The following is a 27,691-nucleotide window of genomic DNA, read 5'->3' as shown; positions in this document are numbered from 1 at the left end:
TCAGTAACTTCACAGTGACTCCCTGGGGTCTCTGGGCCAAGCTGCTACTTAGGGCACAAACTTCCCCAGCACCTCCGCCCATCTGCAGACAACACAGAAGCCCGGGCGCTCTTCCTCTGTTGCTGTTCAAGAACATTTTTAAGGAGCCTGGCCCTTGCGCAACAGCAAGTGGGTTTTCAGCGGGCACCCGGCCTGTCCTGCAGGGTGGCGTGACTTGTCAGCAAACGGGACGTGCAGAAATCACGTCCACGAGATAACACGATCTGTTGTTTTTTTTTTTCCCGCGAGTGCTCTGTTTCGTGTTTGTGCTGGCTTGCTTTCCAAAGGTCAGCAAAGACCACCGGAAACTAGAGGGAGTGGTCACTGGCATTTTCATAAAAAGCTTTGTTGCCACACACACGCGCTCTGGAGGGTGGGAACCAGGAGCCCGCGTAAGGGAACCCCGAACACAACCCAGAGCTCGCAGGTGCGGGGACCCCGAGGGACCCCTCCCCCCCGCCCGGGGGAGCGACGGAAGGGAAGCCCCCCGCGGCCCACGGGGCGGGTCGCGGGATGCGCACCCACACCTGCCGCCTTCACCCGGGCGGGTTCTGCGCGGAGCCGCCGCCCACCCCGTCATGACGCTCCCTGGCCGCGGCGTCAGACCAGGGTCCAGAGGCGGCACGGGCTGAGCCGGGGCCCTGCACGTCCGCCCTGCCTCTGCGCCTCCGTACAGGCCGTGATCTCCACCCACCCCGCCCCTCCCCAGCCCCTCAGTCAGCGAAGCCGCCCTACCCGCTGCCCGCCTTCCACCCGCCGGGAGTCCGGGCCGCGCGCTTCCTCCTGACAGCGCGTGCCCGGCGCGGGCCCGCGGTGGCGTGTGCTCGCGTCATATGGGCCGCCCATCTCCCATTGGCTGCGGCCGCCTCACCAGACCCAGTGCGGACGGGCACGCGGCAGGGGCGGGGCGAGCGGAGGCCACGCCCCCGCGCGGCGCGCGCGGGCGGCGGGTAGGCCTGGCCGAGTCACGTGACGCGGGGCCTCGGCCTGCCATATAAGCCCGCGCGCCCTCGCGGCGCTGTGGCCACACTTGGGGCCGTCCCGGGCCGCGACTCCTCCTCCGTCCCCGCCCCGCCCCTGCTCGGTCAGCCCGCTGGCGGGCGCCCCTCGGCCAGGTAAGCTGCAGGTTGCGAGGGCCGGCGGCGTAGGTGGCAGGAGGCGGGAGATGGCGCGCGCGGCGCCGGGCTTGGCGTCCTAGGCGGCCGGCTGACTGACGCGTGGACCCCGTCTCTGAGGCGGTCGGTTGGCTCGCTCTTACCGCGGGGGGGACCCGGGGCAGGCGCCCGGTCCTCGGCCGGACGCGGAGGGTCTGGACACGGCGGGGCGGCGCCTGCCGGTGTGCACGGCGCTGGGCGGGCGGGACGTTTATACCCGCGCGCTGTGTGTGTGTGTGTGTGGTGTGTGTGTGTGTGTGTGGTGGGGGGGCAGCTGGTCCCGGCGCCGCGGCGGGCATCGGAGAGCCGCGGTCCCGGGACTGGCGATGAAGGGCAGCGACCCACAGGGGCCCTCCCCCCAGCACCCTGCTCTTGGAATTGAACTTGATCACGACTTCGCCTCCTCTTTGCCCTCCGTCTTCCAGGAAGCCCCTCTTCGGACGCCGCTGGTGACTGATGCCCAGACTGCACGACCACTTCTGGAGCTGCTCCTATCCCCACCGTGCGAGGCACCAGAGCCCCCTCAGAGCCCGCGCCGCAGGGCTGGCGGCCGGAGTGGGAGACATGATCAGCTCCGCCGCTGTGCCCGGTCCCTCCCTGCTGGTGGCCCACAGTGGCCCGGACACTGACCCCTCTCCCCGGGATCGGAGCGTTGCGAGCAGTGGCCACCGTGGCAGTGGCAGCCACACCAACAGCTGGCATCATCACTTGGTGCAGAGGAGCCTCGTGCTCTTCTTGGTGGGGGTCGTCCTGGCCCTGGTGCTCAACCTGCTACAGATCCAGAGAAATGTCACCCTCTTCCCCGAGGAGGTGATTGCCACCATCTTCTCCTCTGCCTGGTGGGTCCCTCCCTGTTGTGGGACAGCAGCTGGTGAGTACCCATCCTTGTTATCAGAAAAAATTTAAAAAAAAAAAAAGGGCATCTATTTGGTTAAAAACATGTTTGGGGCCTGCAACAAGCATTTGTTTGGAAATGAGAGCATGCAGAGATGAAAACTGCCATCTCCAATCTCTGTATTTAGAGAAAGAACTAGAGAGGATGTGGGGCACCCAGTGCTAGTCTAAGTCACCCCTCGTTTCAAGTTTGGGGAAGCCCAGTGATGGAGATGAGGTGGAGAGATCATTGGCTGCTTAAGCAAATACTGGGCCAAGTTGACTGAGGTCCCTTCCCTCCAGTGTCCCGGCTGACCGGGGACAGCCTCCAGTATAGCCCACAGCTGTCACCCAGAGCAGGCTGCCCCACGATTGGCCGCCTGCAGAACTGGTGAGCCGCAGCCCTGAGTGGCGATTGGTCGCCCCTGCGAACATGCTACCCTGCTGGATAACTGAAAACAAATCGGTCACATGTGTTCGAGAGGCGGTTGCCAAGGGAGCAACTTCTCAGCACTTCCTTCTGCCGGATCGCCAAGTGCACTGTGGCGCCAAGCCAAGCCTTTTTCCCCCTTGGAACTGTTACAGTGCCATAGATTGGGTACGGGAGGAAGAGCTGTCCCCTTCCTGCTCCTGACAGTTTTAGCGTACCTCGCCCATCAGAGATGCTGTCAGCTGTCACTCGGGGTCAGTGTTTGTAACCAGTGTCTGCTGGGTGCTTTCTATGGCCTTCACTATCTATCAGCTGTTGAAATGTCCTCTGACCAAACAAGTCCCTATCATTGAGCACCCCGTAGTCAACAGTTATCTATGTAGCTACAGTACAAGAGGAAGAAGATCCTTTTCTGCCTTCTAACTAGCACTTAGTGACTGCTGTAGGCTTTGGATGTGTTGCTTCGTTTATCCCATACAATACTGTGCTAGCTAGCGCTCTATTTTATAGACGTGGAAACTCAGTCCACTGTACTGGAGCACACAGCTAGTAAGAGGCAGAGCCACTGCTCTCGAGACTGCAGACCGCCCCCATCTCAGTCGGCTCCCTCGGAGCGTCTCCTTGGGGTGGAGGCCTGGTGGCCCAGCCGGGACACGTGTTATCACAACGATGCCAGACTTGCGAGGCAGTGACTAGAAAGTTCTCATCTCTGTTCTCAGATGGGATCCTCCTTTTGTGTGTCTAAACACTTGAAGTATATGGCTGTACTAATAGAAAACTTTTTTAAGTAATAGATCTAAATTTGAAATTTCCACTTCATTCACCCTTGGGACAGAAGTTTCTTTCTTGAAACCAAAAACTTGATCTGAAAAGAGAACTGGTTGAGAGTATTTGTAATGGAAGCTTCAAGGGATCCTAGGAATATCTGAAACAATTTCTCAGACTCTTTTTTTCTGAATGTCTGGCTAAAACTCTCGCTTCTCGGCTGAAGAACCTAAAATTCCCACTTTTATAGTCAATCAAGTTGCAATTACTGCCTGACTTTGAAGAGCCTCAGGTCTCAGATGCACTTTACACAAGGAACCTCCCGCCCCCCAGAGCCATCCCAGAGGCCTGCATTCCCACTCACACCACTGTGCCTTGCACAATTCCTGCCCTTCTGTCTTCCACTTGCCTTCTCTTCGCAAATGCCATGTCTGCCCACCTAGCCAACTTCTCTGAGATCCTCTGCGGGTGAAGACTTCTAACTGTCGCAGACCACATGACCCCTCCTCCTCTCCCCTCCAGTTGCATAACCCTCATCATTTCACACATGAGAAAACAAACATGAAGAGCCACGTCCCATCAGAGGGCAGACTGGGACGAGAGGCCAAGCTTTGTTTCCCTGGTCAGTGCTCTTTCCACAGCTTGGGGTTGGGCCACAGAAACCAGTACGGGAGGGCCTGGCCGTAGGACGTAACGCAGAGGATGTGTACACAGTAATGCTCAGTGGTGTCTCCTAAGAAAACGCAAGAGCCCCCTTGCAAATTGAGGCCAGTCTGTGGGCATATGACCCGGCCTGTCCGAGTCGACTCAGCGAAACTGTGAGTGTCTCACCATGGGCCCAGCAGGGACCTGTCAGAACTGCGTATGTCTTGTGGCCCCAGCTTTTCATGGCCACTCACCTTTTCATTGTAAAGTGGAAGTCACAGTTGATGCAAATAGATAAGTTATGAAGTCATTTCGGTGTTGCACTTTAGAAAATATGACCATTGAATATTAAAAAATTAACTGTCCGTTTCATTAATATGGCTAGGTAAATCCTTGCTTGATTCACTTCTGTGCTTACTGAGACATGTTTAACTCAACCAAATAACAGTATTTTGTTTTGAAACTTTTCAGAACAGAGTGATATTTGGTGGAGATTACTTAATGAGAACAGAGTATAAAATTAGCCTTAATTTAAATATTATGTTGTAGCTGATAAACTTTCTAGTTAAAGGACTAGTTTGGATAATAATACTGGTGATTACCACATGCAACTAATATCCTTTTGAGCTCATGTATTCTAATACTGTCCCCTTTTCTCTCAAACAGCTGTTGTTGGCTTGCTGTACCCCTGTATCGACAGTCACCTTGGAGAACCCCACAAGTTTAAGAGAGAGTGGGCCAGCGTCATGCGTTGTATAGCAGTTTTCGTTGGCATTAACCACGCCAGTGCTGTATCCTTAAGTCAATGTGCTGTGTCCAAACTATTTCCTTCGGTTACATGCTGAAGCATTTTGTTATTTCTATTGAATATATAGTATTTATTACATCATGCAAGTATTTTATTTTAAAGTACATTACTTAGTTTATGCCTGGTAGGATTTGTATGGGATAGTTTCTAGAGTCTTTTCAGTTTGTTTAGGGAAACAGTTGGAAATAATACCAGTAGTAGAGGGAGCTTACTTATTCTCTCCTTTCTCAGACAGTTCTCTTTTGGATCTTAGGAGTTCATTTTTTTTTTTTTTAATTCATCTTTATGTTTCTGTGTTACATCCTTCCAGTGTGAGACTTGGTGACTCCTAAGGCAAAGAGAGAACTGGCAAGAGGCAGGAGTGTTGATATTCTTGCTACATCTTTCCAGAAGGCTCTGTGTCTTGCCTCTCTGTCCACATAAGTCCAAGAGCCAGTCACAGATGGCTCTTGAACTTCTGGCATGCACAGATGAAATTCATTCTATAGAATATTCTGTGTACCTAATGCATTTTTTTGAGGAAAACAGTCTGTAGTTCCATCATCTATGGTCAGGCTATGAGTTTCTTTAGAGCAACTTGGAGAGAGAGACATTTTTAGAGATGTCAGTCCTAAAATCTGCCCACCTGCTGTTTTAAAGGTATATAAGAGCTCTTGTAGGAGCAGTGTTGATAAGAAGTATTGTAATGACCAGCTGTAAGTGTTTAATGTACTAGAGTGCTGTGGGCCAGATGTCATAGTGTAGGCATGAAGATAGTGCTTGCTAAAAACAGAAGAATGAGAGTACAGATGACTTATTACCAAAATGTATTGTTTTATGGACAAAATAACAGCAGAGTTTTATACATAGCTTTCAGAAAGTTTGCCCTTAAAGCATTTGACTCAGTAATCCCGGGGAATCAATCAGCACAAGCCCCTTTTTTAACTCAATATGCAATATTTATGAATAGTGAATGATTCATTATGTAGTAGTAGTCCACAAGTACTTCATGATTTTATTTTTTGTTTTGATTTCATTAAAAATTTTTTAACTTTTCCTTAATGTTAGCATCACCAGAAATTGGATTTTGCCAATAATGTTCAGCTGTCCTTGACTCTGGCAGCCCTGTCATTGGGCCTTTGGTGGACATTTGATCGTTCGAGAAGTGGCCTTGGGCTCGGGATCACTGTAGCCTTTCTAGCTACTCTGATAACACAGTTCCTCGTGTATAATGGTGTCTATCAGTAAGTGTGTGTTTTCAGATATTACAGTTTATAACATTGTTGTTGCATTGGTTTTATAAAAGCACCCATGAAGCCTAGGAGTTTTTTGTGTGTTTGGTTTTTATGTAGTATGGCATAGATTTAGACATGAAATTCTCAAAAATGCTGCTGATGCATTTTAAAAATACACTTCTGTAAACTACCCTTAAGGGAAATTAAGTGGTAGTGCTGGGATGTGATAATGTGCAATTGTTTTATGATTAAATGCATTTTGCACATCCTCATCACAGATCTTTGACTCAGAATTGAACTGGGTGACACTGACTGGTAAGGCACAGACCTTCTCTCTCCCCGCTTTCCTTCCAGGTATACATCCCCAGATTTCCTCTACATTCGTTCTTGGCTCCCGTGTATATTTTTCTCAGGCGGTGTCACAGTGGGGAACATAGGACGGCAGTTAGCAATGGTAAGTGCGATGATCAAGCATCTCCCAACACTGGAGATTTTTTTTTTTTTTAGCTTGTATGGATTGTTTTACTTGATACATTATAATTAGGGTTCATAAATATCTAGTTCCGACTCAAGAGCAGCAATTATTTTAGGAAAGTCTATGTTGAACAAAAGATGTGATGGTACCCACGTGGTTCTTTGCTACATTATAAAGCTTCGCAGGTCTGGAGACTTAAATGATATTTGAGCTAGAAGAAGCCAGGGTTCTAGTGCAGCTCCTCCTATTACATACGTGTCTTACAGCTTTTCTAGATTCACATAACCAGTGTGGTAGCCAGCAGAGAAGTGGCTAAAGGTGTCTGATGAGTTTCTCTCCTTCCTGCAGTATCAGAAACAAATCTGGATGATCTTAGGCCATGACACCTTGCTCCCCCAGCCTCTGACAACCAGCGTTTCTTTTTTAACAAAATCAAGAGTGAGTCCAGGTGATGCTGAGGGGACTCCGCGTGCCTCAGTCTGCTGGCAGGGGCGCAGGGAGCCTGTGGCTGCAGACCACATCTCAGGCCAGGGCCGGGGAGCGGGGAGCTGGGGCACAACAGGCAGCTGGGGGCAGGCAAACATCGCCCTTTTGGGGGGCAGGTGTACTGGGGCACAGAAAAGAGGACATTCAGCACATGGTGAGCCTTGCACCTGTTCTTGCTGAGAGAGAAGTGCTACCTCCTAGGACACACCTCCTGAGAGAGGGGGAAAGGCAAATGAGTTCAAGGATAATTTTAGCAGTTTTTCTCAGTAGCTATAAATTGACATTTGAGCTTTTTCACTTAAAAAAATTAAATGCAGACATTTAAAGATTGTTTTGAGTTGACCTTGACTCAAGGGCTTACATAAAGTGAGCTTAAAAAAAAAAGTTTGCTAGAACTGTCGCTCTCGGAGATAAACTCTGAGGATTTCTCAGAAGACTTATCTTGGTGCCTTGTGCTATTTTTAAAATGGTACATTTGTGCCAGTTGATACCCATTTGTGAGAAGTTGAACTTGAAGGCCACTTGGCTCTTTCACAAAAATAGAAGTCATTTCAAAAGGGTAGAATTTGTATAGTGTTCACTGGTTTACCGAGTCTAAAAAAATCGGCCTTTTGTGCCTTGGTGTTTCTCTACAGGTCTGCCAAAACAAAAAGACCCCATTGATAAAATTCTGTTTCTTATGTCCCTTAATGAAGAAGCAAAGGGCTTTGCTTTTTTTATGTTACAATTCTGTTGAGATTGCTGCACATGAAAATATTATAGATCTTCCTCCATGCGTTGAACTTCTTCCCCCTTAACTAGCTTTCAAAGTAGAGCTAGGCAACTCCATAATTGTTTAATTGCATTGAGATTTTGTTTCTGTTTACTCTTTGGTAAACGATTCCTACGAAGGCTTTTGGAATATACTTGTCCTTAGCCAGATTGACTGTTGATAAAAAATTAAAGTTTGAATAGCATTCAACAAGTTGGTTGTTTTTGTTTTCATAACAATGGGCTGATTTTGTTAACACACTTATTATGAAGGCTTTGTAATCAGTTTTAGCAAACAAGCATTAGTTTGGTAGAGGTTGAAATTTTATAACTTGCACAAGTTCTAAACATTGAGAAATGGTTGGAGGAAGCATTTTAAAAGAGTTGAGCAAATTGTGGGCACACGTGACTAAAGTCCTGCCTGCCTGTCCACGTGGGAGTCAGTTGGCATCTCCCAGTGTTGATTAACCCAGTTCTGACACTAGTGAGAATAGCAATGTTACTGTTATCAAGGAGTCACGTTTATTGAGCACTTACTACTGTCTGTGAGGCATTGTGATAAATATTGTCATCGTTAATTAATTTAGTCCTCCTCGTATTGTTGCACTTTGAAGTAGAAACTATTAATCCATTTTTAAAAGGGGAAATAGAAGCTTAGGCCAGTTAACCAGCTGGCCCAAGTGGTTAGCAGAGGTGGAATCTGAGCCAGGCTTCTCATTAGGATGCCATATTTTGACAAATATCTCCTATCTGTCATTCATCCTTAAGTAGGTTTTTAGAAATCTGTGTTGGTATCTTGGGTTTATTATAGGATACTATCTTGTCATTTAAAACATGTTGCTGTTGGGCAACACGGGTGAAAGTTAACATGCCAAGTGTTATAATCCAACTCAGGTTGATTGTTATCTCTGCAGTCATTCCTGTTCTTACGTTAATGTCTCCTGTAGACCCTGGCTTCTGCATTTCTAACTTGTGTTTGTTCATCAGCACATGAGTGGGCAGGTAGTAAACTCTGATGACCCATTCTGTTTCCAGGGTGCAGGCAAGAGTTTACTCACTTGGTTTTCTCTAGTTGAACTTTGTTTAGAACCTTCATTATGTCCCTTTTAATAGTTTGTAATGCTTTGAAATTACCAAATCTTAAAAGTCTATGTGTTTCCTAATAGGTATTATTGTGTGTGTCCTCAGGGTAGTAATTCACATACAAAACTCCTAGGTGATTTTACCAAGTGGGAAGATCTGATTGTTTTGGATAAATAATCCTGCTTCTTAAAACATGATTACCTAAATGGAGGAAAATTAAATAAAGTGAAAGACTTCGGAGTCAAAAGAAGAAAATGTACTTTAAGAGCTCTCTGTGCCCTTTAGCAGCTTTGTGACCTCAGGAAAGTCATTTCATTTCTCTGGGTCTGCTTCACCAACGGAAGCTCCATCTTGTGTGGAGAATTTACCACGTGGTGCCTGGCAGCAGAAGGAGCAGGCAGGGTCTGTCTCGTGGAGGTTTTTTCGGGGGTCAGACGAAAAAGAATGCGCAGAAAGGATTCTTGAACTGTGACACTCTACATAAACTTCGAGTAGAGTGATTTGGTATTCTTAAACGTGACCTAGTTCAAGTATCCATTTCAACAAACTGCTGGCAGAGTAAGTTATAATGGAAGCATCAGATGCTAATAAAGGCTTGTGGCAGGACAGTCGCTTTCTTTCTTCAAATAAAACTGCAGTTCCTTAAATTGTAGTAGAAAGTCAGAACCTCTAGGAAAACCTGAAATTCCATGAGCATCAGTAAGCTTTGATAAAACTGATACTAGTTTAGTCATATGTCACCAGTGCCTTACACTTATATACCAGGGCTTATGAAAGGGCATTGGCAGTTAATTTCATTGGAGGTAGGGAATTACCCTTATTTTACAGGCAGGAAGGTGATGGCCCTTGGTGTGGGAGTCGTGGGGGTCCTGCGGGGCAGCTGGTGGCGCTCAGTCCTGGGCTCCAGGTCTGTCCGTGCTTCTCACATGGCTCAGACATCTTTGTCCAGTCAAAGGAATTTTTAATCTTTCACCTTTTAAGGCCTACTTAACTTATATAATTAAAATATTTATACATTTAGTGTTAATTTTTTTTTCCTTTTTTCACATTAGGGTGTTCCTGAAAAGCCACATAGTGACTGATTCTTCAACCCCACTGATTCTGAAGAATGAGCAAGACTTGGGGTAGAAATCTGTGATGGTGGATTCTGACAAAGATGATCTTTTTTCCTAAATAGTCTGTTTAGATTGGGCTGACTATACAATGACTTCTGGAAAAAAATATTCACCTGGTCCAGGATAGTGAAGTGGAGAAAATAACTACTTACCTGCCTTGACGTCTTCCCTTGACCAACTGCACTCGTGCCTGTCTGCGTTCTGGAACATTCCACCGCAGGCTGTGTGTAGGAGTTCAGGCAGGGGGCAGTTTCCTGAGTATTAGATTTCATCCATGTTATTAAAAACAAGTTGCCATATTTCAAAGCCTTGAACTAAAACTCAATTACCAACTATCAGTTTTGTATCAGTGCCCAAAGGGATAGGTTGAGGGTGCTTAACAGAGATGAAGTATGGTGTAATAGGAATCATATTTATCCAAAAGATTTTTTAAAATAGGGTTGTGTTAAAAACAACAACAACACAGCGGCAGCAGGCGTAGGGAGATTGCACTCTGGGTGGGTCTCGGCGTGGCAGAGCCACAGTCACACCTGTGCTTAATGCTGCAGTGGCAAGCTCGTGTCCCACACGTGTGTACGTCACAGTGCGTGCGTGAACCATGCTTTTCATTCGATCCATGGAACTTTGTGGAGACAATCTTACTGAGGGCAAACGGCAGTGGAAAAGTCATAATTCCACACTGTGCTGTATTGGGATTTTCACCTGACTGTGAAGTTTTATCCAAAATCCGTGATCATCTGAGAGCAAATACCTGTCAGCCATGTGTTTCAGTCTTAGTGAGCCAACATTGTTTCTTTGCTACTCCAAAATAGAGATGACTATTTTTTTCCACAGCCCTATGGAATTTGCAATCTGTGATTGCCTTGTAAAAAGAAAAGTGCATATGTCACTGCATTAAACATGTGGTGTTTCTAAATATTCGATGATATTGGTGAGCACAATGTATTCATTTAATGGCATAGACCATATTAGACCTAATTTGCAAGTATTGGGTCTTAAACTTCAAGTGCAATGTATATGAAAACCAATCTGAGCCTTGTATTCTCTTAAATATTTATTTTTTTGTAATGTCTGAGATGTTAAAGAGAAGGGTTCTCCATTCATTTCAGTACTGCATGGAGGCAAAACTCAGCAATAATTTCTTTGAGTTGTAAAGATACTTTTTGGTGACACCCTCCAATGAACCCTTTGAAATAACTCCAGTTTTGTGGGTTGAGTAATTTTTACTTACAAATTTACCTTTTTGTATTTTGCAATTTAAATGTTTTTGGTTTGTTCTAAATTCCGTGGAAGTGGCCAGCAGAATAGAAAGTCAGACTAACTTGCCAGTGAGTGTTGATGTACGTATTTGCTTTCATTTGTGTGATGAACCTTGTTGGAGTTTTTAGTTTTTGAGGAAAATATCTTGGAGTAACTTTTATGTTACGGAAGCTAATTTGTTTTAGAGAACTTTTGTTTAAAAAAGAAAATGGATCATCTTGGACTTTGGAATGATCCCTTTTAAAAATGAAAACAGATGATTAGTTATGTGGAAACAATTTTCAATGAAGATGTCAGCATTTTTTTTGAAACACCACAAGTTATTCGATGGAAGCAGTAAGTGAATCTTTATGATATACTTGATCGTGCACAAACAATAAGTATTTTTTTCTCTTAAACTGGAAGTAAATCTATGTTAGAAATAATGTAGCCAAAAAATGTGAATCTGAAGAATTTTTTTGCCAATAGTTTATAGCAAACACATGAACCAAAGTGATTTGAGTTTGTAAAAATGTAAAATAGTCTGAACAATTTGCACTATATCAGATTTGAACATCTAGAGAGATTCACATTCATACTAAGTTTTCAACATTGTGTTCTTTTTGCATTCATTTTTTACTTTTATTAAAGGTTCAAAACCAAATGTTGTATTTATGGGTTTTTCTTTTTAAAGGAGGCTTCATATTCTCTGTGTATATAGGATGTTAACAATTTATAATGAAAAAAGATTTTCTAGCTCTTCAAATTTTACTCAATTTCATCGTAACCTCTTGGGAAATATCATTTGAGTTATTTTTTTTCCTTTTGGTGGATACCTAAATGTAGTGGAAGCTAAATCGAACCTGCCCCTCTGCCTGCTCCCCAGTGGTAGCTGAGTCGTGCAGGACAGGCTCACGAACCTGACCGGGCACAAGGGCACGCCTTGCAGCAAGCCCGCAGTGCCAGCGTGGGCTCCTCGTTCCTGCTGATTTGCTCCCGCGGGTTATCACAGGTGGAATGAGCTCCTGATGTGAATGTTCCAAAGAGAGCCACTGTGTATCCTCAGGATGGAAGTGCCTTGAGTCCCAAAACATTCACGCCATGTTTAACACAACTTTTTATGTAACAAATGGACTTTGACTTGTGAAACAGCATTTCAGTACTAATAGAGAAAGGCCTTACCTTATTGTACTCGGCCCAATAGGTTTCTACTGTATCTAAAATAAAAAAACTCATCCATGTATAGAAAAACTGGTGGAGCTGATGATGAAAACATATTTCCCTCTTTGTGGAGACTTCAGAGAGCTGCACCAATCCGAAGCCAGGAGCCAGGAGCTTCCTCCATGTCTCCCACATGGGTGCAGGGGCCCAAGGACCTGGGCCATCTTCTACTGCTTTCCCAGGCCACAGCAGAGAGCTGGATCTGAAGTGGAGCAGCCGGAACTCGAACTGGCGCCCATATGGGATGTGCCACTGCAAGAAAGCAGGCACGTGGATAGCCCTTTCTCAAGTTTCCCATGTGTGGAGCTGTTGCATTTCCTAAAGTATTTGTGTTTCCTAAGAAACGGAGTTGTTTCCTTAAAAGCATGAGGCAAAATTGTGCTGTGCACGGGGACCCTGGTGGGTTCCAGACAGGGCTCCTGCCAAGGAAGAGCGGTCATTTCCAGGGGGCACCAGGGGGCTCTAAGGTGTGTGTCTCTAGAGACTTCACAGCCCCAACCCTCTGCTCCTGTGTCCTCTCAGTGGCCCCAGCCCTCCCTCAGTCATTCAAAAGAAATTCCTGAATGGAAGGACAAAGGGAGGGACTGAAGGGGGAAGACTGTTCAAACCTTCCGGTTTCTCACTTAGAACAGCCTCTAGTTGCAAATCTGGCACCTAAGCTTAGTACTTGCTCTTCTCTGAGTTACCTCTGAGCATCAGAGACAGCTGTCAGAGGAAGCAAGAAGGAAGCGAAGTAGGGCAAGGCTGCCTTGTGTCACGCTGGCCTTCCATGTGCCCCTCAGAGGCTGAGAGTCCATCTAGCTGGGGCCATGTTTCCCCGGGACCCACTGCCGTCCACCCTGTGCTGTGGGTGATGTGTATGTGCAGCGACCAAACAAGACCGGGTCAAGACCTAATCCCGGCTTTTCAATGGGACCCTATGTGGACACAGGGTCTTTGCAGATTCAACCAAGACGAAGCTGTGAGTGAGTGTGGCCCCTGAATTGGTATAACTGGAATCCTGATAAAAAGGAGACATCTAGATACCTAGGTAGACACAACAAAGGAGGTTGTGAGTGAGGAGATAGGAGACGTAGCCATAAGCCCAGGACCGCCTGAGGCTGCCAGAAGCCCAAGAGAACATACCCTTTCCTGTTCCCTTTAGAGGGAACAGGTTTTTTTTTTTTTTTTTTTTTTTTTTTTTTTTTTTTTGGACAGGTAGAGTGGACAGAGAGAGAGACAGAGAGAAAGGTCTTCCTTTGCCATTGGTTCACCCTCCAATGGCCCCCGCGGCCGGCGTACCACGCTGATCCAAAGCCAGGAGCCAGGTGCTTCTGGTCTCCCATGTGGATGCAGGGCCCAAACACTTGGGCCATCCTCCACTGCACTCCCGGGCCACAGCAGAGAGCTGGCCTGGAAGAGGGGCAACCGGGACAGAATCTGGCACCCTGACCGGGACTAGAACCCGGTGTGCTGGTGGAGGATTAGCCTAGTGAGCCCCGGCGCCGGCCAAGAGGGAACAGTTCTCCCCACCCACACCTTGACCTCCGGAGCTGTCTCCTTAAGCCATGCAGTCTGCAGTACTTTGATATGCACAAGACTTGGACCCTACTTGTAGACACGGGGCCTGTTGGGGAGGTGTCACCACTGCCTGGGGACAGGCATTTGGTGCAGGAAGTTGAGACGTTGCCTGGGACACCTGCTCCCTCGCCTGAGTGCCTGGTCCAGATCTGACTCTGCTTCTGATCCAGCTGCCTGCTAATGAGCACCTTGGCAGGTGCTGTTGGCTCCAGTAGCATGGTGGCCGCTCCTCACGTGGGAGACCTGGATGGGGTTCAGGGCTCCTGGCTTCAGCCTGGCTCCTCGCTGGTTATTTTGCACATTTGAAAAGTGACAGAGTCGATGGCCTATCTCTTTCTTGTTTCTCTGCGTCTGCTTCTCTCTACCTTTCAAATAAATACATAATAATCTTTTAAAGATTTATATTTATTTGAAAGCCAGAGTTACACAGAGAGAGAAGGAGGGGCAGACACAGAGAGAGAGAGAGAGAGAGGTCTTCCATTGCTGGTTCACTACCCATTGAACACTATGGCCAGAGCTGCGCTGATCCGAAGCCAGGAGCCAGGAGCTCCCTCTGGGTCTCCCACATGGGTGCAGGGGCCCAAGGACTTGGACTTTGGCCATTTTCTACTGCTTTCCCCGGCCATAGCAGAGCGCAGGATCAGAAGTGGAGCAGCTGGGACTCGAATCAGCACCCATATGGGATGCCGGCACTGCAAGCGGCGGCTTACCTGCTATGCCACAGTGCCAGCCTAATAATTTTTTTTTAAAGGGGGCAAAATAGACTGCCTGGTTCAAGATTCAGAAAGAAAGTGCAGCTGCAACTCCCCGCTCATCCAGGGAGTTCTGGGCGAATCACAAGGTCTGAGAGAACTCTAAAGAAGCCCCGGGACACACGGTCCCGTCCCCACAGCCTGCCTGGCCCTGGGTATGTGCAGTGTTGGGAGGGCGGCCCACTCGGCTCTGGCCCACCTGAGAGCACCCAGTGACGAGGCACATGGCAGAGGGGCTGAGGCGTGGCCTGGTGATGGTGGAAAAGGCGAGATGTCAGCATGGGGACCTCGCCTCACCACCCAGACAAGGTTACACAGTGGTCTACAGAGGCAGGAGGGAAGAGGCCAACATTCCAGAGAGATGTCCATCAGAGACCGGTCAGGGGCATGCGCTGTGGCAAAGCACATTAAACAGCCACCTGTGTCGCCGGCCTCCCATATGGGCACCGGTTTCCAAGTTCCAGCTGCTCCACTTCCAAACCAGCTCTCTGCAAACACACTTGGGAAGGCAGCAGAAGATGGCCCAAGTGCTTGGGCCCCTGCACCCATGATGGAGACCCGGATGGAGTTCCAGGATCCTGGCTTCACCCTGGCTCAGGCATAGCAGTCGTGGCCATCTTGGGAGTGAACTAGTGGATGGAAGCTCGCTCGTTCTCTCTTCTCTCTCTCTCCCTCCTCCCTCTCTCCTTCTCTCTCTATAACTCTACCTTTTTTCTTTTTTTTTTTCTTTTTTTTTCTTTTCTTTTTTTTTTTTTGACAGGCAGAGTGGACAGTGAGAGAGAGAGAAAGGTCTTCCTTTGCCGTTGGTTCACCCTCCAATGGCCGCCGCGGCCGGCGCGCTGCGGCCGGCGCACCGCGCTGATCCGATGGCAGGAGCCAGGAGCCAGGTGCTTTTCCTGGTCTCCCATGGGGTGCAGGGCCCAAGCACCTGGGCCATCTTCCACTGCACTCCCTGACGACAGCAGAGAGCTGGCCTGGAAGAGGGGCAACCGGGACAGAATCTGGTGCCCCGACCGGGACTAGAACCGGATGTGCCGGCGCCGCAAGGTAGAGGATTAGCCTATTAAGCCGAGGCACCGGCCCGGAAGCCCAATACTTAAAAGACCTTCTTCAGTCAACAAGGAAAAGTTTGCTAATCTTTGTGTAAATATAATTGGCTCAGGTTAGAATCAGCGCTAACCAGGCAGAATTTCAACACCCAGCGTCAAATTCTCCTGCTAAGAAAATCAGTTCATCTCCGGTTCACAGTGGGTCCTCAGGGCAACTGACTCAAGAAAATTGACCAGGCAGTGAGAGCAGGAAGCCAAAGTGCCGGGCAAGAGGCTCCCCGGGGACCAGAATCCAGGCAGCTTGGGCAGCCAAACCTTCTGTCCTCGGGCCTGCGGCTTTTCCTCCCCAGGGACCCCACAGGTCTCTCCCACTGGCGCAAGTCAGCATCTAGAATTCTCCCCCAGTCAGAGCCAGGAAAATGCCTTAGCAACTGTCCAAATCCACCCTTGCCCCACCCTACTTCAGAGCAGAGCTGTCCCTTTAAGGGAGGGGGACGGCAGCCCTGGCCCCCACCCTGCTCCACACTCCTGGTCCCAGGCCAGGCGGCCACAGGATGCCTACAGCAACTCCTGCTGGTGAGTGCATGGCTGATCTCTGGGCCTGGACACTGCCCCCTGGACTCCGCTTTGTTCTCTGCACCCAGTGTGGCTGTGACTTTTTGACAAAGAGGGTGCCATCCCAGTCGCACCATCACTATGAACACCATGGTAGCCCTCATGGGAGCAGAGAGGTAGACCTCAGCCAGGGGCTCGCTTCCTGAGCGCCAAGCCTCAGGCCTGGCCCAGCAGCCATGAGCTCTCCTGGAGTATAGTCCTGCGTTCCCCACTCCCCCCATAGCCATCCTCCTGATGATGGAAACTGTGAGCACTGGAAGGGCCAGCAGCCCCGCCCGGCCAAGTCCTGCTAGTTTCTGAGGCCCCAGTGGGGCCTGCTTCCTCTGCTGAAGAGGGGTTTCACCGCTGGTGCTCTGCTGCCCAACTCACTTCTCTCCCTACAGCAGAGCAGGGAGTGCCCCCGCGACCCTGCAGTGCAGGGCAGGGAATGGAGAGCTGAGTATCCTAAGACCGGGCTCCAGTCCAGGGCTCCACCCCTTCACAGCTCCATGACCGTGGGCTGATGGCTTCTCAGTTGCCCCATCTTCTGCATCTGTAACATGAGCGTAACAACAGTACCCACCCCACAGAGTTGTGATTGCCAGACTAGAGTGTGAGCTCAACAAATAGCTGTCATCGTGTTCATCGGCTTCACCAGCACAGCCTCACCAGCATCATCACATCACCATCATCGTCACCATCATCATCACCACCATCATATGACCATCATCATCACCACCATCATCATCACTACCGTCATCATCATCACTACCATCATCATCACATCACCATCATCATCACTACCATCATCATCACATCACCATCACCATCACCATCACCATCACCATCACCACCATCTCGTGAAAATAAATAAATAAACCACCCAGTGGTGATCATTTGCTACAACAGCCGCAAGACTCGAATCTGCCTTGCTAGCTACCAGTTCTTCCGGAATATATCAGAATGCACATTGCTGAACAAGCCTTCCAATCAGGGTCAAGACCAGTGAGAAAAAAAAAAAAAAAAGCAATCTAGAAAGCAGCACAGCTGGTTTGTTCAGAAGACCTGATTTGGAGTCCAGCCTCTGCCTCTCACTACAGTCCCACCCCTCCCATGACTTCACAGAGCTTAGGTCCCACTACAGTCCCACCCCTCCCATGACTTCACAGAGCTTAGGCTGTAAAACGAGGGGAGCAAAAAATACTCCCACAACTTATCAGGAAGGTCAGCTCGGGCAGTGGTTTTGAACGTGTTTTGTAAACTGCAAAGCACTTGCACACGTTATGCGGTGCATGGAGACAGTAAACCACGTCTGTGGTTCTCCTGTCCTGTGCGCTGATATTCATTCTTAAAGACTGCGATGAGTTACTTGTGCTTTTGCAACTCTGAAATTTAGAATGATCATCATTAACATCAGTAGCAGTAGATTCGCAAACAAGGGCCTTTTATAAACCTCTAAAGAAAAAAAAAATCCCACAGCTGCGCAGGAAAACAGCAGAAATGCATTGAAGAAGTGATTCGGGCTCAATAAATAGACTTTTCTAGAAGCCAAAAGTTCATAAACAAAAATGTACAAACTTCTTATTCTAAAGCCACAGTGCACTCCCACCATTCCACACCGCCACGCCCCCAAGCCGTAGCTGAGCGTTTTCAATTACTACACCACTCCTCCTAAGGTTTTCTTGCTACAGCTTAACGGGTGGTCTTTCAGGCCCAAGTCCTCCCTAATCCACATGGCTGGCTAACCCAATGACTCTCCCCCACAGGCCTGGCATTCATAGGCACAGACGAGCAAGCACGCGACAGGTAGCATTTCCGTTCTTAGTTAAGAAGCTGGTACCTGGGGCTCATTAGGTGAATGTGTTTTATAACCTACCTGTTACATAATATTTTCCATACCAAAATATTTTAAAATAACGATAAATGGAAAACGAGAAAATAAAACTTCATCTCAAGCTCATGTCTTGGAAGCTCAGGCTATTTCTGCAATTGCTCCTGTCAAATGCCTCCTTTTGTCTCGTCTCCTCCTGCCAGTTCAATTTATTTCCAGGATCCACTGGAGACAGAGATGGTTTGAGGGCATCATTGCCTTTACATTATCATCCACCTTGCCTAACATACACAGAGAGGAACAGGAAATGAATTCAGTTACCCTGGGCTGCATTTCCCCAGTTAACATTCTCCCCCATTCCATCTGCACCTTAGGCTGGGAGGAGGCACTCTAACAAGAGACTCCAGTGGAAATGTGGGTCAAAGAACAAAGAAGGGACTTGTCGCTCGTGCAGTGGGCAGAGGCCGGGGCTCCCCGCCGGTGGACAGTGCGGCGTATGCAGCCGCTCTGGGGCCGTCGGAGGGAGCCGATGCTGTTAACCTTGAGGCTGACAAGCCCGCCCCAGTCTATGTTGTTCCAGCCTATGGGGGGCCACGGTGGAGTCCAGGGCAGGAAATGTCCTCCTAGGAAGGCACATGGAATTGCACACAGCCAACTGTGTCCCCTCGAAATTCATGTGTTGAAGTCCTGTGCCCTACCTAGTACCTTAGAGTGTGATCCTATGTGGCATTAGGCAATCAGTGTAAAAACAGACCCTTAGGGCAGGCTGTAGTCCAACATGATTGCTGTTCCCAGAAGAAGAGATTAGCCCTGCGAATGTGCCTGGGACAGCAGCAGAAGATGGCCCAAGAACTTAGGACCCTGCGACCCAAGTGGGAGACCTGGATGGAGTTCCTGGCTCCTGGCTTGGTCCCGGCCATTGTAAATATTTGGGGAGTGAACCAATGGATGCAAGATCTCTCTCGTCCTCTCTTTATCTCTCCCTCTGTCACTTTGCATTTCTTTTTTTGTTTTCAAGATTTTATTTATTTATTTGAGAGGTAGAGTTATAGACAGAGGAGAGAGAGAGAGAGTCCTTCATCCGCTGGTCCACTCCCCAAATGCCCGCAATGGCCGGAGCTGAGCTGATCCAAAGCCAGGAGCCAGGAGCTTCTCCTGGGTCTCCCATGGGGGTTCAGGGGCCCAAGGACTTGGGTCATCCTCCCCTGCTTTCCCAGGCCATTAGCAGAGAGCTGGATGGGAAGAGGAGCATCCAGGACTCGAACCAGCGTCCATATGGGATTCTAGCCTGGCAAGCAGAGGCTTAGCCCACTGCTCCACAGCGCAGGCTCCACTTTGCATTTCAAACAAAAAGAAGTCTTTGAAAGATAAAAAGAAGAGATTACGATGCAGGCACACCCAGAGGAATGACCCTGTGAGGAAGCTGGGAGGAGGTGATGGCCTACAAGCCAAACAGCCTCTGCAGGACCCAATAATGTCCACACTTTCATCTCAGATTTCCAGCCTCCAGAACTATGAGCAAATCCATTTCTCCGGTGTAGCACACTCAGCCTGTGAGACTTTGTTATGGTAGCTGGAGCAGACGGATGCATGCTTCCACTCACATGGCATGGGGGAAAACACAGCCATACATCACTGCCAATTCCAAGTGCGGCTGGGCAGCCAGGCGGTCATGACCTGGGACAAAAGAGAAGATGGAGTTAGGTGGGAAGGGGCCTGTGTCTGTGTCTGTTTCACCCAGGGCCAGGTCTGAACACGTGACTCAGTTTGATTAAGGTGGCTATAACCACACCATCAGAGTAGCGATACCATACCGGTCTGGCTTGGTAGTAGGGAACCTTAAAAACGTGAGATGGCTCTTCAGAAGTTGGCTCCTTTTGAAAAGAAACAGACGGCCGCACCGTGGCTCACTAGGCTAATCCTCCGCCTAGCGGCGCCGGCACACCGGGTTCTAGTCCAGGTCGGGGCGCCGGATTCTGTCCTGGTTGCCCCTCTTCCAGGCCAGCCCTCTGCTGTGGCCAGGGAGTGCAGTGGAGGATGGCCCAGGTGCTTGGGCCCTGCACCCCATGGGAGACCAGGAAAAGCACCTGGCTCCTGGCTCCTGCCATCGGATCAGCGCGGTGCGCCGGCCGCAGCGCACTGGCCGCGGCGGCCATTGGAGGGTGAACCAACGGCAAAGGAAGACCTTTCTCTCTGTCTCTCTCACTCCCTCACTCTCCACTCTGCCTGTCAAAAAAATAATAATAAAAAAAAAAGAAAAGAAAAGAAACAGACAAGGTATGGTGGGAATCAGAAAAGCAGACAAAGGAGAGAGGGGTGAGGCCAGGCTCCCTCAGCACCTGCTGTGACTTCAGTGAGCAGGGGAGAGGAAGAGAGAGGTGCAGAGGGGAAGGCATGGTGGTGGAATGAGAGGCAGTTCTGCGCCCAGCCTCTGGACACCTTCCGACTGTGACTGGCACCTGGCTCTGAGTCCTCGGCTCCCATGTAGCTTTCTGGCTGAGTTCTCCAGTCTTCCTGGTCCCCCGTCTCCCAGACAGTCATTTTCTGCCTCAGCTCAACAGGGTGATTTTCATTGCTTGCAACCAAGACTTCTGGCTACAAAAGAGATCTGCCGGCATGGTGTTTGGCCCACATCTTTTATGGGAGTGCCTGGGTTCAATGTCCTGCTCTGGCTTCTGACTCCAGATTCCTCTTATGCAGACCCTGGGAGGAAGCAGTGACAACACAGCTCTAGTGGTTGGGTTCCTGCCACCCTCATGGGAGACCCAGATTGAGGTGTTTTTTTTTTCAATCTTATCATCTAGGTTTTTTTTTAAGATTTATTTATTTATTTGAAAGTTAGAGTTACATAGAGAGAGAAGCAGAGGCAAAGAGAGAGAGAGAGAGGTCTTCCATCCACTGATTCACTCCCCAGTTGGCCACAACAGGCAGAGCTGCACCTATCCAAAGCCATGAGCCTGGAGTTTCTTCCGGGTCTCCCACATGGGTGCAGGGGCCCAAGGACTGGAGCCACCCTCCACTGCTTTCTCAGGTGCAGAGAGCCAGATGGGAAGCGGGGCAGCTTGGACTTGAACCGGTGCCCATATGGGATGCCAGCACTGCAGACAGTGGCTTAACCTGCTGTGCCACAGCGCCGGCCCATGAGTTCCTAGCTCTGAGCTTCAGCCCTCTGTACCCTGGTCACTATGGGTATTTGGGGAGTGAACCAGTGGTTGAGAGCGCTCTCTCTAATAAATAAATAAAACTTTTCAATAAGAGATCTGCTTACCTGACATGGGGCCGGGGGGTGCCTGGTGAAGACTTAGCTGGCAAGGCCTCAGAGGACAGCAAACGGTAGCTATGCAGCTTCCTGCAGAGCAGATTAACACGCATCACGACCCAAAATGCTGAGTCAGCCGTGCGCTTCTGTCATCTGCTGCACACTTACTGAATGCTTGCTATGTGTATCAGGTATTGTTCTTCCCGTTAAGTTTCCCGGTGGTTCACCTGGAAGGTCAAGGGCACCGTGCATCACCAGCAGGAATCCTGGTTTTAGAGTGGAACAGGAGCTCTGCTGGGGAGGTTGAGGGAGAGAGGAGGAGAGGACTTTTTGATGTTTCTGTGGGGCTGCAGCCCCCACAGGTGCAGCTGGGGCCCTGAGAGGGTGAGCACACAGGAAAGAAGAAAGCAAGGTGTTGGGGAGGACTCTGCAGATAGAGGGAAAGGTGCATTGTGCATAGACAGCATCGGAGCAGCAAGAAGAGAAAACCAACAGTGCAGGAGCGAGGTGGTAACAGGGCTCCGAGAAGTGGAAGCCTTCGCCATCCAACTATAAACAATTGGCTCAGTGAGCTGAATCACCCACACAGGGATACTACATTGAAAATGAACACTTCTGGGGCCGGCGCTGTGCCGTATCGGGTTAAGCTCCCACCTGCAGTGCCAGCATCCCATACGGGCACCGGTTCGAGTCCCGTCGGCTCCTCTTCTGATCCAACTCTCTGTTGTGGCCTGGGAAAGCAAGGGAAGATGGTCCAAGTCCTTGGGCCCCTGCACCTGCGTGGGAGACCCGGAAGAAGCTTCTGGCTCCTAGATTTGGATCGGCACAGCTCTGGCCATTGCGGCCAATTGGGGAGTGAACCAGTGGAGGGAAGACCTCTCTCTCTCTCTCTCTCCTTCTCTGCCTCTCCTTCTCTCTCTGCATAACTCTGACCTTCAAATAAATAAATCTTTAAAAAGAGAGAGAGAGAGAGAGAGAGAAAATGAACACTTCTATCATAAATGGATATTTGCTTTCACCAAAAGATGTTTCTGATAAACAAAGCTCATGGAAAAAATGTATACTATGAAAAAAAGCTATGCATGGACTTCAAAAATTTTTTGCACTAAAATAAACTTCTAATTCTCATTTTCCAGGAATTTTTTGAACTTCCCTGGTTGTACAATGAAAATGATGTCATGCGAGTTTGCAGGGGAAGAAGTACTGAGCACCAGGGCAGGGCTAGGAGCAGGAGTGGGACTGCACCCACTTCTCACCACAGGGCTTCCCCAGAGGTATCTGTGCAGCACCAGCCCTGGTCTCCTTTGGGTGACCGGAGCCTGATGGAGGGAGGAAGAGAAGAGGCTGCTTTTGAGAGTGGTGGGGAGTGCACAGCAGATCCGGCTCTAAGAGAGAGAATAAAGCATCTCCCGTGGAGATCTCTTACAGGGAAGCCTCCTGGTTCCACAAGCCCAGCCGGCTTCGGGAAATCGGCACTGGACAGCGCCTGAACGCGAGGCTGTGGGCGCATCCTCAGAGCCCCAGCGTCTCGGTCCATTCCGGCGTGCTCTCCTCGCTGAAGGTTGAAGGAACCATGGTCCTTGTGTGGTCTGTTTGTAACCAATACTAGTAGCAAACGACTTCCTGTTTTGTTGGGATGCAATTCTCTGTTGTCCTGTGGAGGCTCCGCACATCCTAAAAAGAGAGATACAGCACCAGGTATCTTTTTTTTTTTAAGCTTTATTTAATTTATTTGAAAGTCAGAGTTACACAGAGAGGCAGAGAGAGAGAGAGAGAGAGAGGTCTTCCAACTGATGGTTCACTCCTCAATTGGCCGCAACGGCCGGAGCTGCGCTGATCTGAAGCCAGGAGCCAGGAGCTTCTTCCAGAGCTCCCACGTGGGTGCAGGGGCCCAAGAACTTGGGCCATCTGCCACTGCTTTCCCAGGCCACAGCAGAGAGCTGGATTGGAGTGGAGCATCCGGGACTCGAATCAGCGCGCATATGGGATGCTGGCGCTTCAGGCCAGGGCGTTCACCTGCTGTGCCACAGTTGAGGACATGTAGATACCAAATAGTTGTGGGACATAAAGTATCTCTCCAGAGAGAAGACCCTGATTGCCCAAGCTTGAGGTTCCTCTCCTGTAATACACCCCACTTTGAGTGTGGGTGTTGTGCTGTGGGAATTCGGACTTGGAGAATTCAGACAAGAAAAAAAATGTTGGTGCACCGTCCACTGCTCTGACTGAAGTAATAATTATATTTGTCTCTGAAGTCTTGTGTCTTCTGCTTGTACCCACAAACTGTGGTGGGCTAACTTGTTAGCTTGCAAACAGAGTAAAATCTCAGGCTTTCACAGTTCTTGACATACTTAAATGATGCCATTTCAAGGGCCGGCATTGTAGCACAATGGATAAAGCTACCTCCTTACGACAACGCTGGTTCATATCCCAGCTGCTCCAATTCCAACCCAGCTCTCTGCTATGGGCTGGGAAAGCAGCGGAAGATGGCCCAAGTCCTTGGGCCCCTGCACCCATGCAGGAAACCCAGAAGAAGCTCCAGGCTCCTGGCTTTGGATTGGTGCAGCTCCGGCTGTTGCAGAGTGAACCAGCGGATGGAAGACTTCTCTCTCTGTCTCTCCCTCTCTCTGTAACTGTACCTCTCAAATAAATAAATAAAATCTGTATTAAAAAAAAGAAAGAAAGAAAAGGAGCCAGAATCTCAGATGGTTCCTGAAAATGGAAACCTGCCCCATCCCAGCGCTGAGACAATGACAGGTGCTCCATGGAAACAGAGAGGAGCCCTCGCTTGTCATTGTGTCCCAAGCAGGCGCGGCCAAGCATAAGCTTGCTGCTCTGTGGAGGAAAAAGTTACCCACTGTCCCCAACCCACAGGCCCGCCCCCCACAGAGCAGTGTGGCAGCATTACTGCGACGGGGACAGTGTGGTGAGGCTGGCACACAACACGCATTTTTTCCCTGAATTCTCAACGCAACCCCACCAGGGGCTGGGGGACTCTAACCGGTGCACTCAGACCCAGGAAAACCCAACGCCATGCTCTTGTTCATTTGGGAAAGGCCATGAGTGTGCGTCAAGGAAGAGGGGGGCCAGGCCTCCTGGGGGCTGCTTGCGCTGCAGCCATGAGGGCTCCTCGGGACAAGGCAGGGTATCTCTGTAGCCTTGGGGCCACCTGACTCACGCGTGTTTGTATGGCACAGGTGACGATAACAGGCTGCAAGGCCAATCTGCCATTTCCCATGCCTTGCTGGGCACGGGCAGTGTTTAGACATGTGTGAGGTTCCCAGGGCATGGGTGGGGGGGGTGGGGAGGGGGATGAGGGCGGGGCCTGCTCAGCAACTGGGGTGGGCTCCCAAGAGGCCAGAGGAGCCCCCCTCCCTCCACAGTCCTGTGCTATTTCATATCTCATGCATCCCTGTTCCTCACGTGTCTCCTTTCCGATCTTCCTTGTTTCTTTTCTTTCTTTCAATGAAAGGTTGAATTGCGTCCTCTAAGAAATGTTAAACCCCTAACCCTTGCTAACTCAGAGAGTGACTTATATGGACATGGGGTCATTGTAGATGCGCTTGGGTGAGACGGGGTCGGGACGGAGCACAGAGCTCTTACTGCAACCCATCTGGTGACCCAGTAAGCAGAGGACAGAGACAGAATGGGAGATCCTCCGTGAGGATGCAGACACGCAGGGGGAAGGTGGCCATGCCCTCTGAAGTCAGGGCCCAGGATTCCACAGCTGCAAGCCAAAAGACAGCCGACTGCCAGCAAAACGAGAAGCCAGATTCCCCCCTGGGGACCCCACAAAGTACCCAGCCCCGCCAGCACCTTGCCTGTCGGCTTCTGGTCTCCTAAATTCTGTGGTGTTTGAAGCTTCCCAGTTTGTAGTAGGAATTTGTTCCTAAGCATTGCTAAACCACAATATCCAAGCAAGCGACTGTCATGGCTGCCGCCGCCGGCTCCCTTTGGGGCAGGGGGGAGTCCTCTGGGTACCCAGAGACTGGACATGACAACGCACCATCCCTGCAGCCCAGACCAGCGGGCCACGGCTTCGCTGGCTCCATAAGGGAAGGTCTTGTGTCCAGCACAGAGCCTCACCCCCCTCCCTGTCCGGCAAAGACTTTCCTCACCAAAGGGACCTGAATCTATGCAACCGAGGCTTTGAAAAGCCCAGCGCTGCCTCAGCTACAAGTCGGTGCCTTGTTCATCAACTGCAAATTTCAAATTCATTTCCAGTAGACACGGGAGCACGTTCTTGTCTCTCTTAGGGGTGGGGCTTTCGCTATGGAAACTGAGCAAGCGAACGTCTACATTACGTCCTGGCTTCCCAGGATGCAAGGTGGGGAAGGAAGATGCCTGGCCAGCCACCGGCGAGCGAGGCTGCTCGCGTCTGCCCACAGCAGACGAGGCTGTGCACGCACACGGCAGAAGCAGTGTGGCGCTGCTCCACGTCCTTCGAGTCCTCCAGAAAACAGGTCATTTCTAGAAGCAGAGAGCTGGCCTCCAGCAGAGACCTTCCCTTGCAGAGAGCTTTGGTCCTGCATGAGCTGCTGCGTCCAGCAGGTGTAGCCGTGGGCCCAGCCATGGGCCCAGCAGCTCCACCGTGCCCTTTAGCACCTATGGCGAAGTACTTAGGTACAGAGCCCTGCTCAGGCCAAGGCTCAAGCTGCTGTGTTTTGATCCACGTGTACCAGTGCCTTTTAATCAAAGGCCCCGGGTCTTCCACGACACTTCAGGAGACACCATGCAGGCCCCAGAAAGTCTCTCTCTATTCAAAACATGGCTTGGGCCGGTACCATGGCTCAATTGGCTAATCCTCCGTCTGCGGTTCCGGCACCCCAGGTTTTAGTCCTGGTTGGGGCGCCAGGTATTAGTCCCAGTTGCCCCTCTTCCAGTCCAGCTCTCTGCTGTGGCCTGGGAGGGCAGTGGATGGCCCAAGTGCTTGGGTCCCTGCACCCGCATGGGAGACCGGGAGGGAGCACCCAGCTCCTGGCTTCGGATCGGCGCAGCTCTAGCCATAGCGGCCATTTGGGGAGTGAACCAATGGAGGGAAGACCGTTCTCTCTCTCTCTCTCTCTCTCTCTGCCTGTGGGGAAAAAAAACAAACAAACAAAACAAAAAAAAAAAAAACAAAAAAACAAAAAAAACACGTGGCTTGTGCCTGGGAGTCCCAGTGCCCGGAGAGGAGTGAAGGGCAGTTTAGGGCCTAGGAAAGACGGCAGAGAGGGGGCTGGGAGGGAGGGAGCAGCAGGAAGAGTGACACCTGGCAATCACTAAGAATTCTGGCACCTGTTGCCCGGGTCAAGGGCGAGCTGTCCCAGCCTCAGCCTGGCGCAGCCCCAAACCGCTGCCTTTGGCTCCAACTCAGATGCCACCGGCCCCCAGGGGACCCCGGCACACCCGGCATTGAGCACACCCACCCTGGATCCTGGATTTTCCTCTCCTCTGAGCCCAGGCCCGGGCCTGTGACTGAGTGACCAACTTGGCGCAGTGTCCTGCATGAGGACCCAGAGCAGAGCCACAGGACCTTAGAGAAAGAAGAAACCCCAGAGGTCTGTGTGTGGCACCCTTGGCGGCATCGCCTCCTCACTTCCTGGCAGGAGGGGGGAATCACTGCTATCCCCCAGCCTCTCTGTCTACAGATGCTCCACTCTCTTGGTGGCATTTTTTAAAACATTTATTTACTTGTTTACCTATTTATTTATTTGAAAGAGAAGGAGAGACAGACAGAGACAGAGGAAAAGAGAGAGGTCTTCCATCTGCTGGGTCACTCCCCAAATGGCCTCCACGGCCAAGGCTTGGCCAGGCTGAAGCCAGGAGCCAGGAGCTTCATCCGGGTCTCCCACGTGGGTGCAGGGACCCAAGCACTTGGGCCATCTTCCACTGCTTTCCCAGGAGCATTAGCAAGCAGCTGAATCGAAAGTGGAGCAGCCAGGACACGGACCGGTGCCAATGTGGGATGCCGGCACCACAGGTGGTGGCTTAAGCCACTGCACCACAACGCCAGCCCCTCACCGGAATTCTGCGTTCCTGTTTTTCATTGGGGCACAGTATCTATAGCATAAAATCTAGCAGTTTAACTCGTTTTGAGCGCACAGTCCAGTGGCATCCAGCCACTGTAGCCCGTCCATCACCAGCCCCAGACTTCTCATCTTCCCAAACTGAAACTCTGTCCACATTAAACACTGGCTCCCCGTTCCCCGGGAGCCGCGGCACACTCTGCCTCCTCGGGGTGCCCATGAGTGGGGTCACACAGCACGTGTCCTCGTGGCCGGCTTCTTTCCCTCCACAGCTGTGCTCACGTCCACCCACGCCACGGCCTGTGTCATGAGGCTGCTCCACCTCTGTTGTATGGGGACCACCT

At 50.1% G+C, this 27,691-nt stretch overlaps 1 protein-coding gene and 1 long non-coding RNA gene across 3 annotated transcripts; one reads left to right on the top strand and one right to left on the bottom strand.

Annotated features, from left to right (window-relative positions):
- The first annotated feature begins 1,015 nt into the window (after positions 1-1,015).
- On the top strand, positions 1,016-11,740 carry INSIG1 (insulin induced gene 1). Of its 2 annotated transcripts, none has more exons than XM_051858282.2 (6): positions 1,016-1,154; positions 1,619-2,064; positions 4,573-4,697; positions 5,771-5,937; positions 6,283-6,382; positions 9,775-11,740. In XM_051858282.2, the coding sequence occupies exons 2-6, from the start codon at positions 1,650-1,652 to the stop codon at positions 9,802-9,804; spliced, it is 837 nt and encodes a 278-aa protein (XP_051714242.1). In that variant the 5' UTR covers positions 1,016-1,154; positions 1,619-1,649; the 3' UTR covers positions 9,805-11,740. The 2 variants fall into 2 exon arrangements, with proteins under 2 accessions (XP_051714242.1, XP_051714243.1); XM_051858283.2 differs by having other exon boundaries at positions 1,142-1,277.
- A 5,656-nt stretch (positions 11,741-17,396) lies between these two features.
- LOC127493706 (uncharacterized) lies at positions 17,397-22,139 on the bottom strand. The gene is made up of 3 exons (XR_007924169.2): positions 21,997-22,139; positions 21,352-21,569; positions 17,397-19,760 (listed from the first exon to the last, which is right to left on the bottom strand). It is a non-coding gene; the product is annotated as an uncharacterized lncRNA (long non-coding RNA).
- Positions 22,140-27,691: the final 5,552 nt, after the last annotated feature.

Source organism: Oryctolagus cuniculus, chromosome 7 (genome assembly GCF_964237555.1).
Source record: "Oryctolagus cuniculus chromosome 7, mOryCun1.1, whole genome shotgun sequence".
NCBI classification, from domain to species: domain Eukaryota; kingdom Metazoa; phylum Chordata; class Mammalia; order Lagomorpha; family Leporidae; genus Oryctolagus; species Oryctolagus cuniculus.
This window is presented reverse-complemented; position numbering and strand designations above follow the sequence as displayed.

Bases quoted from the DNA above. Each gene is read 5' to 3' on its own strand.
- INSIG1 (XM_051858282.2), top strand. From the start codon at position 1,650: ATGCCCAGACTGCACGACCACTTCTGGAGCTGCTCCTATCCCCACCGT. The intron at 4,698-5,770 runs GTATCCTTAAGT...TAGCATCACCAG, and splicing joins GCATTAACCACGCCAGTGCT to AAATTGGATTTTGCCAATAA. The intron at 6,383-9,774 runs GTAAGTGCGATG...TTTTCACATTAG, and splicing joins TAGGACGGCAGTTAGCAATG to GGTGTTCCTGAAAAGCCACA.